Source organism: Peromyscus californicus, unplaced genomic scaffold, assembly GCF_007827085.1.
Source record: "Peromyscus californicus insignis strain IS unplaced genomic scaffold, ASM782708v3 Scaffold_7__1_contigs__length_154581171, whole genome shotgun sequence".
NCBI lineage: Eukaryota > Metazoa > Chordata > Mammalia > Rodentia > Cricetidae > Peromyscus > Peromyscus californicus.
Genome location: NW_026294595.1, coordinates 36609598 through 36622695, shown reverse-complemented (window position 1 = coordinate 36622695; position 13098 = coordinate 36609598). Strand labels below are relative to the sequence as shown.

Here is a 13098-nt window from a genome sequence, read left to right as displayed (position 1 = left end):
CCACTTGATTAGACATAGAGGCCAGACAGTGGTGGCACACACATCCTTAATCCTATCACTGGGGAGGCAGAGATCCAACTGGATCTCTGTGAGTTCAAGGCCACACTGGAAACAGAGCCAGGCAGTGGTGGCACACACCTTTAATCCCAGTACTGGGAAGCACACACACCTTTAATCCCAGGGCAGAAGAAGGTATATAAGGTGGGAGGAGACAGGAACTCACTCTTTAGACTGAGGATTTCATAGAGGTAAGAACTTGTGGCTGGTTTGCTCTACTTCTCTGATCTTTTAGCTTTCACCCCAATATCTGGCTCCAGTTTTTTTTTATTTTTTTATTATAAGACCTTTTAAGATTTGTGTTACATGTATCTGTGTCTAGGAGCAGGAAATGTGGCATGGAAGAGAGCACAGGGTTATCACCTGAAAATGAGCACCTGGTAACCAGAGAAATTCTGGACCTGTGTGAGGTCCTTCACCAGTTACCAGAATTCCATGGTTCCAGGCCTGCTAAGTTGCTACATCCTTCCCAACTTGTAATGTTTAGAGAGACTTCTCCTTTGGACTGGAGAGCAGCTCCAGGCTCCAGGATTTCAGAGACTGATGGAATGCCAGTCGTGAGGCCGTGGCTGTTACCTGCCACTGGAGTGTAGGTGGCCAGGACACTGACCTTGCTGTCGTAGTCGGAAGTGTTCACGCACGTGTGGATCACATACAACAACGAGTCCACCAGCCCCTCACAGGACCGCATCTGCTTCCGTGCTTCCTCCCCGGCAGAGCTGAGGTTCCTGAGTGGGCGGAGACATGGAGGAACTGCTGAGACCATCCACTCACCCTTCAGCCATGAAGACTAACTGAATGATCCCCATTTGAGCGGGAACGGCAGTAGAGAGCAGCCACTGCAGTGACTTGAGAGACATTCTCAACATTGGCCAGAACCCCATTCTACCCACAGACAGAGAACATGACATCTGAACTCTAACTGCATTAACCTCACAACTCCCCGAGGCCATTATTTACTGGCTATCTTCATCAGCTTCATCACAGGTAAGTGGAAGAAATAAAAATAACGATCTGAGGGTTGTGATGAGGAAGAAATGAATTGTACATTAAAGCAAATAGAAATGTGTCACTCATAGCGGCCATTGGTTTGGGGTCTGTTTTTCCTCTTAAGTTAGCCATTGTGTCTTCATAGCCCTGTACTTTTTACAGGGTTTGTATGAGGTCATTTTATGTTTTCTTGGATGAACAGAGGAAACACATTACTTCTTGTACAAAAAAGTTACATAATCACATTTGATTATATTCAATATGCTACATGAGATGTAACCTTAAACCATCAACAAACTCAAACAGCCCCAAGTTTTAATCCTTTCAGTTTCAAAAACCCCAAACAAAAAACCTTAAAGTTATTTTGGGTCTCATTTATTTGAGGTCTTGTTTTTGTTTGCTTTTCTTTGCCTTCCTTCAAAAATGGATACCAGATCATCAGTCTCTATTTTTATGTTCCAATTACAATGGTTCTTAAGATATAACACTGAAGCAGGGCAAACTGGGAATTTGTAAAACTGAACTGGATGGGCCTCCTGTGCACTGCCCCACCAACACTGTCATTCAACAGCTGACCCCTTCCCTTTACCCCGGGCTTCCGACTTCCTTGGTGGCCTCTTCTGACAGTGAACTCTCTTGGCCTCAGCTTTGGTTCCTATGCCTTTATCTCTGCACTTTCCTGGGTGCCTCCCCCTCACCCCCGGTGTCTTTATTTCAACCTATGGCCCATGATGACCAGATGTCTATCTTTGCCCGACCCTTGAGAACACACGTATCTGATTTATTGACATTACTAATTAATTCACTTTCTCAAAATGGACATGGCCATAATTCTTAGCAACTCCCCCATTTCTCTGATTCCTGTAGTACATTTATCTAGCAGGCCAGTCAAAGACTGAGGTGGAACCCTTACCCCCACCTCCATCTCTTATTTCAACTCATTAGCAAGTCCTGTTAGCTCGTCTTCAAAAAGCAATCTCTCTACAGTCTCTGGCCCAGGCTTTGCCTGTAGCATGCCTGGACCACTAATCTCATTTCCATTTTTGCCTCCACTCAGTCTTCTACAGAACAGGAAAAGCCCTCCCCATCTCTCCCTGCTTTTAACTCTCATGGCTTTTCGTCGTAGGACAAGCTCCTACCATTCGACAGAGATCTGACACCATCCATAGCCACTTGGCCCTTTGGTCATGGAGTTAGCTCATTCCTTTACATTACCAGTGACTTGTCCTTCTGACCCCTACTTACTCCTCAGATGAGCAGCTTCTGTGGTATTTCAGATATAGGCTGTGGTGGCTACTCTTGGCTGTCATCTTGTCTACATCTTATATTAACTAAAGCCCAAATCACTGGGCACACTGTGAGGGATTTTTCCTCGATGCAATGATTCTAATCTGGATCTTTAAGGTGGGAAGTGACCACCACAGGATTCACCAATCATTCTCACTTCACCGCATTTTGTTATGGTGCCTACTGTCACCTCCTCTTCCTTATTGTGTCTTCCTCACAGATGGGCTCAGTTCATCTTGTTCCACGCTGGTTTTACAGTGACGTTTACTAAGGACTACAGCAGGTCACACAAGAGCCAAGGCTGTACCCTGATCTGGGTACTCACTGCCTAATGGACGAGCTGGGGTGGGCTGGGGGAGTCATACTTTCCTGGATCCTAGGGTGGAGGATGGGATGCTGTTTCCGGCTGACCACAGGCTACCAGACTCACACAGGACCAGCCACACGAATGCCTTCTGTCACCGTGTAGAAGGCTTGGGGACAGTAGCACAGACCCTCTCCCTATGGTTCAGACTTTCTGCCCCAGAGGTGTTTGAATGTCTTATTTTTGTTTTTCTTTTCGGGGCTGGGACTTGAACTCAGGGCCCTGTACATGGCAATACTGTCACTTCTGTTCTGCAGACAAACCCTAAAGCTCTGCAGGTCACCCTGCCATTCTGCTAAGGCTTCTGTTTCATGTGCCTAGAGCAACAGGAGACTGGGGAACAGGGTCAAATGTGAGTGGAGAAGCAAACAAGGAGCCGTTCCACAAACAAACACAAAAGAATCACAGATTTTATATGTTAAAGGTAATGACTAATGGAACAGCATTTGGGCCGACTTCTTTATAGAACTCAAAAGCAATAGCTGTTTAAGTCACACATCTCTTTACTTCTCTTTAAAAGTAACAATACATACCCGAACTTTGGTGATCATAATTGGAACTTAAAGAAAAACCAGGCTACCCCAGGTCTGCAGTAACTATGCGATAGTCAGAAAAAGGCTCCTATGGTAGAAAATGGTGGGATCGCTGCCGTGCCCTCAGAATAAATGGGCCTTTCGAAATAATTCACACAAGAGTCATATGCGAGACAGTTGCCTTGGGGCCACCAGCCTGTGCTCATAGTGTTTCCTCACACAGTGACAAAGTTCACACTCTGCTCTGAAGGAGAACCATCACCTCCAGGGGATGCTAGCTAGGTAGCGCCTTCTACAGTCAATTTACTTATGACACCCATTCTTTAATCACGTAATTAATTGGGAAGAAAGTACTTACCTCAGGCAACCTGTCGTGTTCCGCAGAACCAGCGAGGTCTGAAATTTAATTTTATGATCATCATCGAAGGAAGAGTTATTCCACCCAGAATGTGGAACGATCACAGTGTTCGTTAAGGTTGAGAGAGCATCTCGAATGATTGTCATCTTTACAGCATCACATGAGGATAAATTCCAAAGAACTCCTAAAAAGAGAAAGTTCAAGTGAACATTATCAGAGATTCTGCAGCTTTAAGACAGAAACAATCGGCTGGGCATTGATGGTGCACACCTTTAATCCCAGCACTCGGGAGGCAGAGGCAGGTGGATCTCTGTGAATTTGAGGTCAGCCTGGTCTATGGAGTGAGTGTCAGGACTGTTTCACAGAGAAACCCTGTCTTGAAAAACTAAAACAAAGAAAAAAGAAAGAAACAATCACACGAGCTCTAGCTGATCTGAACCTAACCTACTGCCCAGATCTATACCCCACATCTGCAACTGGACTGGGATGGACCGGTGATAACTGCTGCATACACACGTGCTGGCTTCTACAATGCATTTCAAAGTCTCAAGACTCATGTTCAAGTTCGATTAGACAACTGTGGGCTTTGCAAGGCAAAGTAAAACTTCCCAAGACAGGGAGGTAACCTAAGTACAGGCGTCATAGAGACAGCATGCCTGGGTTCACAAAGCTTACTTTTCTTGCATTGTCCCTTACACTCAATGGTTGATATGACAAGCCTCTAGAATTTATGACTTGGGCAAAATTTCTTTTTCTCAACAGATTGGTCTATTTCCCCTCATTAAGCCTCCTTTCCAGCATTTTCTCAATTCTCACTTCGTTAGCAGGAAGTCCAGCTTCAACAGAGTTCCTGGAATAAAGTGTATAGCATCATACACTGTACGGAGGGTCACTGTATTCGCTTTATTCTCTTCTTCAAAGAGTTTTACTGCCATGTGTCTGAGAAGTGTTATTGCCGTTCCTTTTTTGATATAGGAGAAAGTAATAGATGAAGTGCGTTAACTATTACCGTAACTCCTTATGATTCATACAGAAATGGGAACGAATCTGAGATGTCACCTACTCTAATAGCATTTTTACGTCAATGCGCTTTCTTAAGTAAGAAGGAAGGAGGTGGAGAGGTGGCGCAGCTGACTTTTTTCACCCAAAAGTCTCTCAGCACCCCACACTCCTGATGTGTTTGTGACAAGCTTCTCCAAAGGCTTCACCGAACTGTCAGCACTGTACACTTGTGGGTCTGTGGAGAGAAGGGGCTGACAATGTCTGCCTTTGTCTGTGGGTGTGTGCTGGGCCTCTGAACAGAACTGACCAAGCACTAGGCCAGACAAGACAGGACATTGCTGCTCCAAATGCTTTGACCTAAGGAGGAGCCAGCTCGGAGTCAACGTGAGCAGCCTTCTCTGGATGTAAAGTAAGGGGCGGGGGGGGTAGCGAGCAGACAGTAGCCTTGTCTCTGTGGGAGGAGGAGAAAGCGAAGGGCAGCTTTAGAGTAAAGACCCTGACTGTGCCCAAGGGCTGCCTTTGCTGCCATCCATCCCTGTGCTGTGGAGATGTGGTCAGTGATGGAGACTGATGCTGTGGATGCTCTGCTCTGCCTCTGTGCCCGCTCCTCTCCTCTCCTCTCTTCTCCCACTTGGTTTTCATTTCTAGACCTCATTCATTTGGTTTCTCGGCCCCCTTCCCCAAGGATTTCACCCTTGGTCTTTCCCACCCCATTCTGAGCACAGCCCATTTAGTTGGACCCAGGTTAGTTCTTCTTTAAGGAGGGAGGGTTGGTATAAAAGGGAGATTTAGAAAATACAGAACCTGCTTTGTTTCTGAAAGCCGACTCTTCTCACTATGACCTTTGTTCACATAACTGTACCGAGGCATACAGACACAAGGTCCCACTGAGAAGCCTACACCATGTGCATGGTGCTTAGGAACAGAACTTCAATTCCACTGTCAGAGTTACTCTGCCGTGTTTTGGAGCAATGGCTGGGTTCTGGGGGTCTGGCCAGAATGTCTTAGTTGGGAAAGAACTGACTGAATGCGGCCATATTTATCTTTGCTCCACAGTGGCTTTCACCGTCTATTTCTATTTCCTATGTAAAAGCTGAACATCTTAGGGAGAAACACTGGAAAACAATGACAGACAAGACCTAAGAGTGAGTTATCGGTTGGTGTGTGCTGACCAAGGAACCAGAGAAAAGGAAGAAGACAGAAGAGTGGCTTGAGGCACAGCAGAGTGGGGTCAGGGCTTTCAAAGTCCCTGCTAATGAAGCCATCACAGTGAAGAGTGCTAGTGGTGAGAACCCAGGAGCTGGAGGCGGCTGCAGCTGCTCACACAGCTCCCTGGCCATTGATGGGGAAAATGCTATTACCCAGAAACCACCCCTGCTGACAATTTGGGAGCATGTGATTTCCTAACCTGACTGTTGCAATTCTCTTTCTGTCAAAGCCTTTCACATTCCTCCCTTCACAAAATACAACTCCTGGGGACAGCTTCATTTTCCAATAAGCGGCTTCCTTCTTCACGGAATGAATGCAGTTCAGTCAAGTTAACTACAAGGCAGAGTTTATGCAAAGCAACATCCACCATATCAGAGGCTGTAAGGATGAAATCAGATGTATGGTTGCCTCTCGCTATCCATGGGGGCAGGGGCTGACTCTAGGTCCCCTCTGTAGTTACCAAAGTGGGCAGATGCTCAGGTTCCTTGCAACAAAGTGGCATTTGTACCGTTTGCATATAATCTATGCTCACTGTCTACTGTAAACGCTGCATCTTGCAGCACAATACCCAATGCAATGTAAACTCTATATAAATATTTGCTGTGCTGTAATTTTTAGTTGAATTTTTTTCTGTTGTATTGTTGTTGTCTCCTTAGTATTTTCCCGCTGCCAGTGGCTCTGTGGATGCTTCTTATAAACAGGAAGTTAGCTCTTTATCTCTACAAGAAACCAAACAGCCTGTTCCAGAAACTTCAAGTGAAATTACAACCACAGAAGCGGGGCGTTCGGGATGAGAAATTACCTTATGCTGGCTCCAAATTCCTTTTGTTTGTTTGTTTGTTTGTTTATTCTGCCTTCATTCCTAGGTACTCCTAAGCTTTATTTATGGCAAGAGGGTATCTTTTATATTTCAGGAGTCTCCTGATTTTTCTTTTTCTTTTTTTTCCCCCAAGGATTCAGAATGGCCAGCAGACTTATCATTCTACAGTTCGTCAGCAATCAGTTTGGGACTGACATCAGATAACTGTGTTCAAATTAACAAGAATAAACCCGTCATCACCTGATTTATGGTGGCTTTATTTTTCATGTGCTTAGAGCTAAGCAACATGTGCCCAACCAATTAACTTTCCCACTTGATAATTTCATAGATGTGTAATTCTAAATGTGAAGTTCCTTAAAGGAAAATGAACATTTATACTTTTGAATTTATCTAGGCACGTGTGGGCAGCTACCTACCTACCTACCTACCTACCTACCTACCTGTTCCCTTTCATGTTTTGTTACACATATGCAGGACAGTTGGTACCTGCACATACTTGTTGATGGATTCATCTTACGTCTTACATTTGTTTATAAATTCCCATTTTTATTTCCTACCTATTAGGCTTAGAGGACAGGAGTGTGACTTTTCTTGAAACAATATTTAGGAGTGCCTTTAAGGTCCACAGCTGCAGAGAAAGGGTCAGAACAGTGTTCCAGACCTTTGTCAGAATCCGCTGGTTTCTATAGGCCACCTTGCACACTGACACTACCATCCTGCTCTTCCACTTCCCAGCATCCAAAGACTAGGATTCCCATCCCTTAGAGTGTGAGGCAGAAAGGAACGAGGCTGTCAAAGCACTAAATGTCAAGTTGTTTAAAGACGTGCAACCTTCCAGCAGATGAGCCGATTATGCTACCTATCTTTTGATTAACTGGGGTGACTGGCTGGCCACAAAATGGATCTACCAGTGAAATGCAGGCTTTCATTTCTGCAACCCCAAAACTGGTCCTGTTTATTCATGACTTGAAAAAAGGAGATTCTGGTTTTGCCAAGTATGTAGTATTGAAAAGACCCACTCAGCAGCAGCTTTTTGGTCCTATAGTTTGTGCTACACACCACGCATTAGATCACCCTCTAATTCTGCCCTTTACAAGTCACGCTGAGCCCATTTGCTGGACTGAACTAACCACTTCCAAGGCTGAAGTAAAACTTTAGGCACTGGTTTTGATTTCCTACTCCCAAACCCCACAGTAGAGTTCAAAATGACTAGTTCTGGTCAACAATTACTAGATGAAAAAAGACTCAATGAGACATAAAAGCCTCAGAGAGGGCTTTTATGAATTTGACTCTTCTACTCAAAGCAAAAAACACCATTCTTCCCATTGGCTAATGAATCCCTAGGCACACTCCACCTTGCTAGAGTAGTAATAAAACCATGCTCTCTCCAGTTTCTCTAGGGATCCAGGACAACAGGGAGACTCTTATAAGGGCTGTAAGTGATGAGTAGAACTTACAGCAGCTCCCAGATGTAGCAAGACTGAGGAGAACACAAAGAGCTGTGAGCCTGGCATTCTCCATCAAACATGGCACCTCCAGCTCCTACATCCAAGTACAAAATTACCTCCAAAATTATGGAGTGGCACATTCCATCACCTCCTTGTTCCAAAAGAAAAAGTTAAACAATTAAAAGCAAGCTATAATTTGGTTTAGGAAGCTGGAGGTTTTATTTATTCAAAGGCAATTAGCTTTGTTCTGAGGACTGAGAATATACACATACAAATGAATTTAGAAAGTATTAGGAATTTCTATGTGTACTATAGAAAACGCTGCTTATTCTCTACCACAGAAAAGGTTAAAGATAATCATGAATAACCAATAAGCAAAATTAAATGGTGCCAAGGGAGATGAAAGTTTGTTTTCTTCACAAAGAGCGAATAAAGTAATTAAAATACCATTTCACATAAATCCTACACTGTAGAATTTTGAAAGCGCTTGTGTTTAAAGCTGGCTGTATAACTAATCTAATGCCTAACTGATAGTTTTATTATTCACATTAGAAGCTGATTCTGCTGATTAATTAAAATAATAACAACTACTTGAAAGTACAATTTTAAAGGAACATTAGAAACCAAATAACATTTGAAAAGTGCTTTCACTGTCGGCATGAATACAACAGCCAATGGACGTGCTTCTCTCTCTGACCGCACGGATCGTTTGACGCCATTTATGTTTACATCGCATTCAGCTTTCCACATTATCAAAAATCAAGCACCTGCAGACACCGCCAAAGGAAAAAGGAAAAAGCCTATGAAGTCCCAGCACTCCTTACATGCCACTCACTGTAACGTGTTTCTTCTCACGAGCGAGCATACTCTCCTCAGCTGTCTGTTTTGTGCATCTCTGCAGTACTGGGGATTGAATTTACGGTGTCATGCGTGCTAGGCGAGTGCTCTACCTCTGAGCCATATTCCCAGCCCTGACATTCAGTTCTTAATATTCTTCGCTTCAGCACCTTTCTCAAGATGCCCACAAGGGAAACTGAACTACTCCAGCCTCAGAGATGAGGGTGAAGATGACTGATCTTCCTGTCCTGGGGCAGAGAGAACATCCTGCTGGGTCAGCCAGTGTGCCTGTGGTGGCTGAATAGGAATGGCTGCCATAGGCTCATAGATTTCAATGCTTGGTCACGAGGGAGGGGCGCTCCTCGGAGGTGTGGCCTTGTTGGAGGAAGTGTGTCATTGCAGGTGAGCTTTGAGGTTTCAAATGCTCAAGCCAGGCCCCATGTCTCTCTTTTCCTGCTGTGTGCCAATCTGGATGTACAACTCTCAGCAACCTCTCCAGCTCCTACATGCCACCATGCTTCCCACCACGACAATAATGGACTAAGCCTGGGAACTATAAGTCTGCCCAATTAAATGTTTTCCTTTATAAGAATTGCCATGGTCATGGTGTCTCTTCACAGCAACAGAAACCCTAACTAAGACAATGCCCTTGCTCCTGCTGCCTGGGGCAGCAACAATGCCCAGTATAGATCATGCCCTCATTCCAACAATGTTTGCATCCATGGGCTTATGGGAACATGATGCTGTCCTGTACACCCATCCTGGAAGCATTGTTGAAAAACAGTGGTGGAACCATAGTACAAATACAGTAGTACGAGGGCTTCAGACTGTGTGCAGGGTGTGCTGCATTGTGTATCATTGTAGAATATTTTAAGATGTGGAACATTGTTTAATGATGCAAAGATGTGTTGCATTCCTTTACATTGCATTTGTTTAACTCTGTGAAGCTGTGTTACTGTGCCTGTCTAAAGTACCTGATTGATCTAATAAAGAGCTGAACAGCCAATAGCAAGGCAGGAGAAAGGATAGGCAGGGCTGGCAGGCAGAATATATAGGAGAAATCTGGGAAGAGAGAGATGAAGGAGTGAGAAAAGAAGGGGCCAGACACTCAGCCACACAGCCAGACATGGAATAAGAAGGAAAGAAACCCTGTCTCGAAAAACCAAAAAAAAAAAAAAAAAAAAAAAAAAAGAAGGAAAGAAAATATATACAGAAATAGAGAAAGGTAGAAGGCCAGAGGCAAAAGATAGCCAGGATAATTTAAGAAAAGCTGGAAAGAAACAAACCAAGCTAAGGCCGGGCATTCATAAGAAAGAATAAGACTCGGTGTGATTTATTTGGGAGCTGGGTGTTGGGCCCCCCAAAGAGCAAGAGTAAGAGTAAAAAATATCAACTATAGTGTATAGCCACACATTGATGATAACTGGGTATGAAGGAGGTCTCTAATTCAAGACCACAGCCTGCTCTGAGGGTGTACTCCCTATTATTTTCCAGCCAGCCTTTGGCTGAAACACTCAGAACCTGAGAAAAACTCACTTCTTCCCTGTGGCTGCTCCTTAAGGTCTCCCCTTTGCTCCAGTGGGGCTCTTAATGAACCTCTGCGGCTTTTTGTTGGGAAAAAAGTAGTAACAAGATGCTACGGTGAGTACTCAGTCACAATATAGCCACCTGCTACTGCCTGCCTGCCTTACATCTACAAACCATAAACACCACCTACTTTAAAATTTATACCATCTCCACTCAACCACTATAGAGGCTGAGTAACTAATATAAAAATCCACAATCTGAAATGCTTTAAAATCTGATTTCAGATTCAGGATGCTAAAGTAAAGTTCATGTAACTATTTTTAGAATTCTACGAAATTTTTTACTTTGAAGCACTTCTAACCCCTAGAATTCCAGGGAAGGGATATTCAACTTGTATAGACCTGTGCTGTCTAGCAGGGCAGCTCAACCACAAGAGGCTAAGGAATCACTTGAAATGTGGCTAGTCCAGACTGATTTGTATAAAACATACACTAGATTATAAAGACTTGGTATAGAATCAATGCAAAATATCTCACAATTGATTTTCATATTGATGAAACATTGACATATTCTAACTATTGGATTGAATAAAATACATTATTAAAATTAATTCTACTGTCTTTGGGTTTGTCCTTTCTTAAGATGGCCACTGGAATTCTTTAGAAGTGCGTGTGCAGCTCCGGTCACGTTTCTTTTGGGTGCTGGAAGGTCCCCGGTTGAGTTGTATGCTCTCAGGAGGCCTTGTGACAATGTCGGAAGATCAGTGAGCACAACTTGAATATGCCATCTGCCAGGCACTCTACACACCTCCTCACAAAACCACCAAGCACAGGTACCATTCGTCACCAGGGACATAAAGGTCCATATAGGTGACATGCCTGGATCCTTGGGCCTGTACAGAAAGCTGACCACCTGACTCTGAATCCCAGTCTCACACAACACAACAAAGTTGCCTTCCCCCTGGATGGTTTTAAATTATGGGAGTTCCTGTCTGGTAGGCCTGGAGGTTACGGCACTGAGCTGTAGTAGGAAAGGTATGGGTCAGAAAGAAAAGGGGTGTGAGCCCTTGGGAAGACTGTAACAACGAGGAAGAGGAAGAGGAGGAGCAAGGCTTGAGGCCGGGAATAGCCTGGAAGGTGGGCGGACCAGACTGGGACTGACAGGTGGGAGAGCAGAACTGCTGCCGCCGGGGTTACTCCAGTGAGCCAGGTACCGCAGAGCCTATGGCATGGGACTGTGGTTTCTGGGTGAGGTAGTGAGGACCCAAAGGTGGGAGGAAGTAAGATAAAGAATCACCTGCGAGAACTTGGGGCTCGATGCAAGCTGCTGGTGGTGGAAAGATGGGCCGACAGCTTGTGTATGTGCCAAAATACGGTGCTGTTGACAGAATAAGAAGCCGAGGGGGTAGTGAGGAGAGCAGACGGCTAGCAAAACGCCTGCCATTTGCAGCTTCAGACTAATCGCTCAAGCTTTCTACCAGGACCACTATGCCATCAGCGAATTATAAAAATGAAATGGAATTGGAATAGTGGGAAAGCAATTATTATGAGAGGGACAAAAATACTGTCTTCAATGATAGAAAAATGCCCTCTGTGGATAACTTCTGAGGAAAAAAAATATCACGGTGGCATACAATAATTTCCAGGGTTCTGGAGGTGCGACACCGATGCGGAGGGCCCAAGGGCCCTAGAGCAGGCTTCAGAGAGCTGCTCTTGGCCTAACGGCATGGCATGGGCCACAGTGTCTTTCTTCCTGACAGGCTTCCTGGGTGGGAATCCTTCTCTTGGCTCAGCTGGCTTTGGCATGGCTCTGCCTGCTCACCTCAGAGCTCCGTGGAATTTCCTGTACATTTGGTGCACAGTCTCTGTCAGGTGTGGGAGAGCTCCCTCAGGTGTGGCTTTCGTGGTGCAAAGGTGTCCGAGTCTGAGGGGAGGAAGCTTTCTAGAAGACAGCTGTGGAGAACGCAACATGGGGCTAGCTGCAGCAGCTGCCTAGGGAGGGCCCTGCCTAAATGCTCAGTCGGAAGGTACTTGCTTCTGCTACTGAGAATTGCTCCCACATGAAGGTCATGAGGGGGTTAGATCTTCGGTGTCTAGAAAACATAAGCATTGACCTGTGTTTCTGTGATTTCCTAATCATAAAGGTTGATTTGCCAACACCGAAGGGATCCCTTTACGGGATGGCATTTGTATTTCAGCATGTTCTCTACTGAGGTAATTTTGCCACTTGGTAGGTATTTTGAAAGGATTAATGATACCACATGCTTATGAAGTTCAATGTTCCTGCGAATGGCATTTCTTCAGGAAATAAGCTTACAATCCAGGAACACTGAGAATTGCCCATGAGGGACATAAAGCCGGCTCCTTCTGCTGGAAGCTGGAACAAGGGAACAGGCTGAGTAAGGGAAACAAGAAAGGTTCTGAGGTAGAGTTGGCAGGGAGTGCAGTGGCCCCATCTTCCACCCCTGTTCTGCTGGTGACATTTTCGGATTCTGACAAAGAATCTGGTCATTTACATGAGCACGCAGATTTATCCAGAGTCACTTAAGACATATATTCTCTACCTGACTTGTGAGGGCAGGACACGGTTTCGTCTCTACCTCACTAAATCCTCAATCTAGCAGTCCTCTGCTGGCAGAGACAAGCAATTAAAGCTGTGAGCTGCAG

At 44.8% G+C, this 13098-nt stretch overlaps 1 protein-coding gene across 16 annotated transcripts in view; it reads right to left on the bottom strand.

Annotated features, from left to right (window-relative positions):
* Window positions 1-13098, bottom strand: part of Pkp4 (plakophilin 4) — a 229904-nt gene that overhangs the window by 17930 nt on the left and 198876 nt on the right. For all 16 annotated transcript variants that reach the window (XM_052723816.1, XM_052723818.1, XM_052723825.1 and 13 more), the window contains 2 exons: window positions 3590-3773; window positions 668-785 (listed from right to left, as the gene is read on the bottom strand). In XM_052723816.1, the coding sequence (XP_052579776.1) occupies window positions 668-785; window positions 3590-3773 (302 nt within the window). The remainder of the gene's footprint in view (window positions 1-667; window positions 786-3589; window positions 3774-13098) is intronic.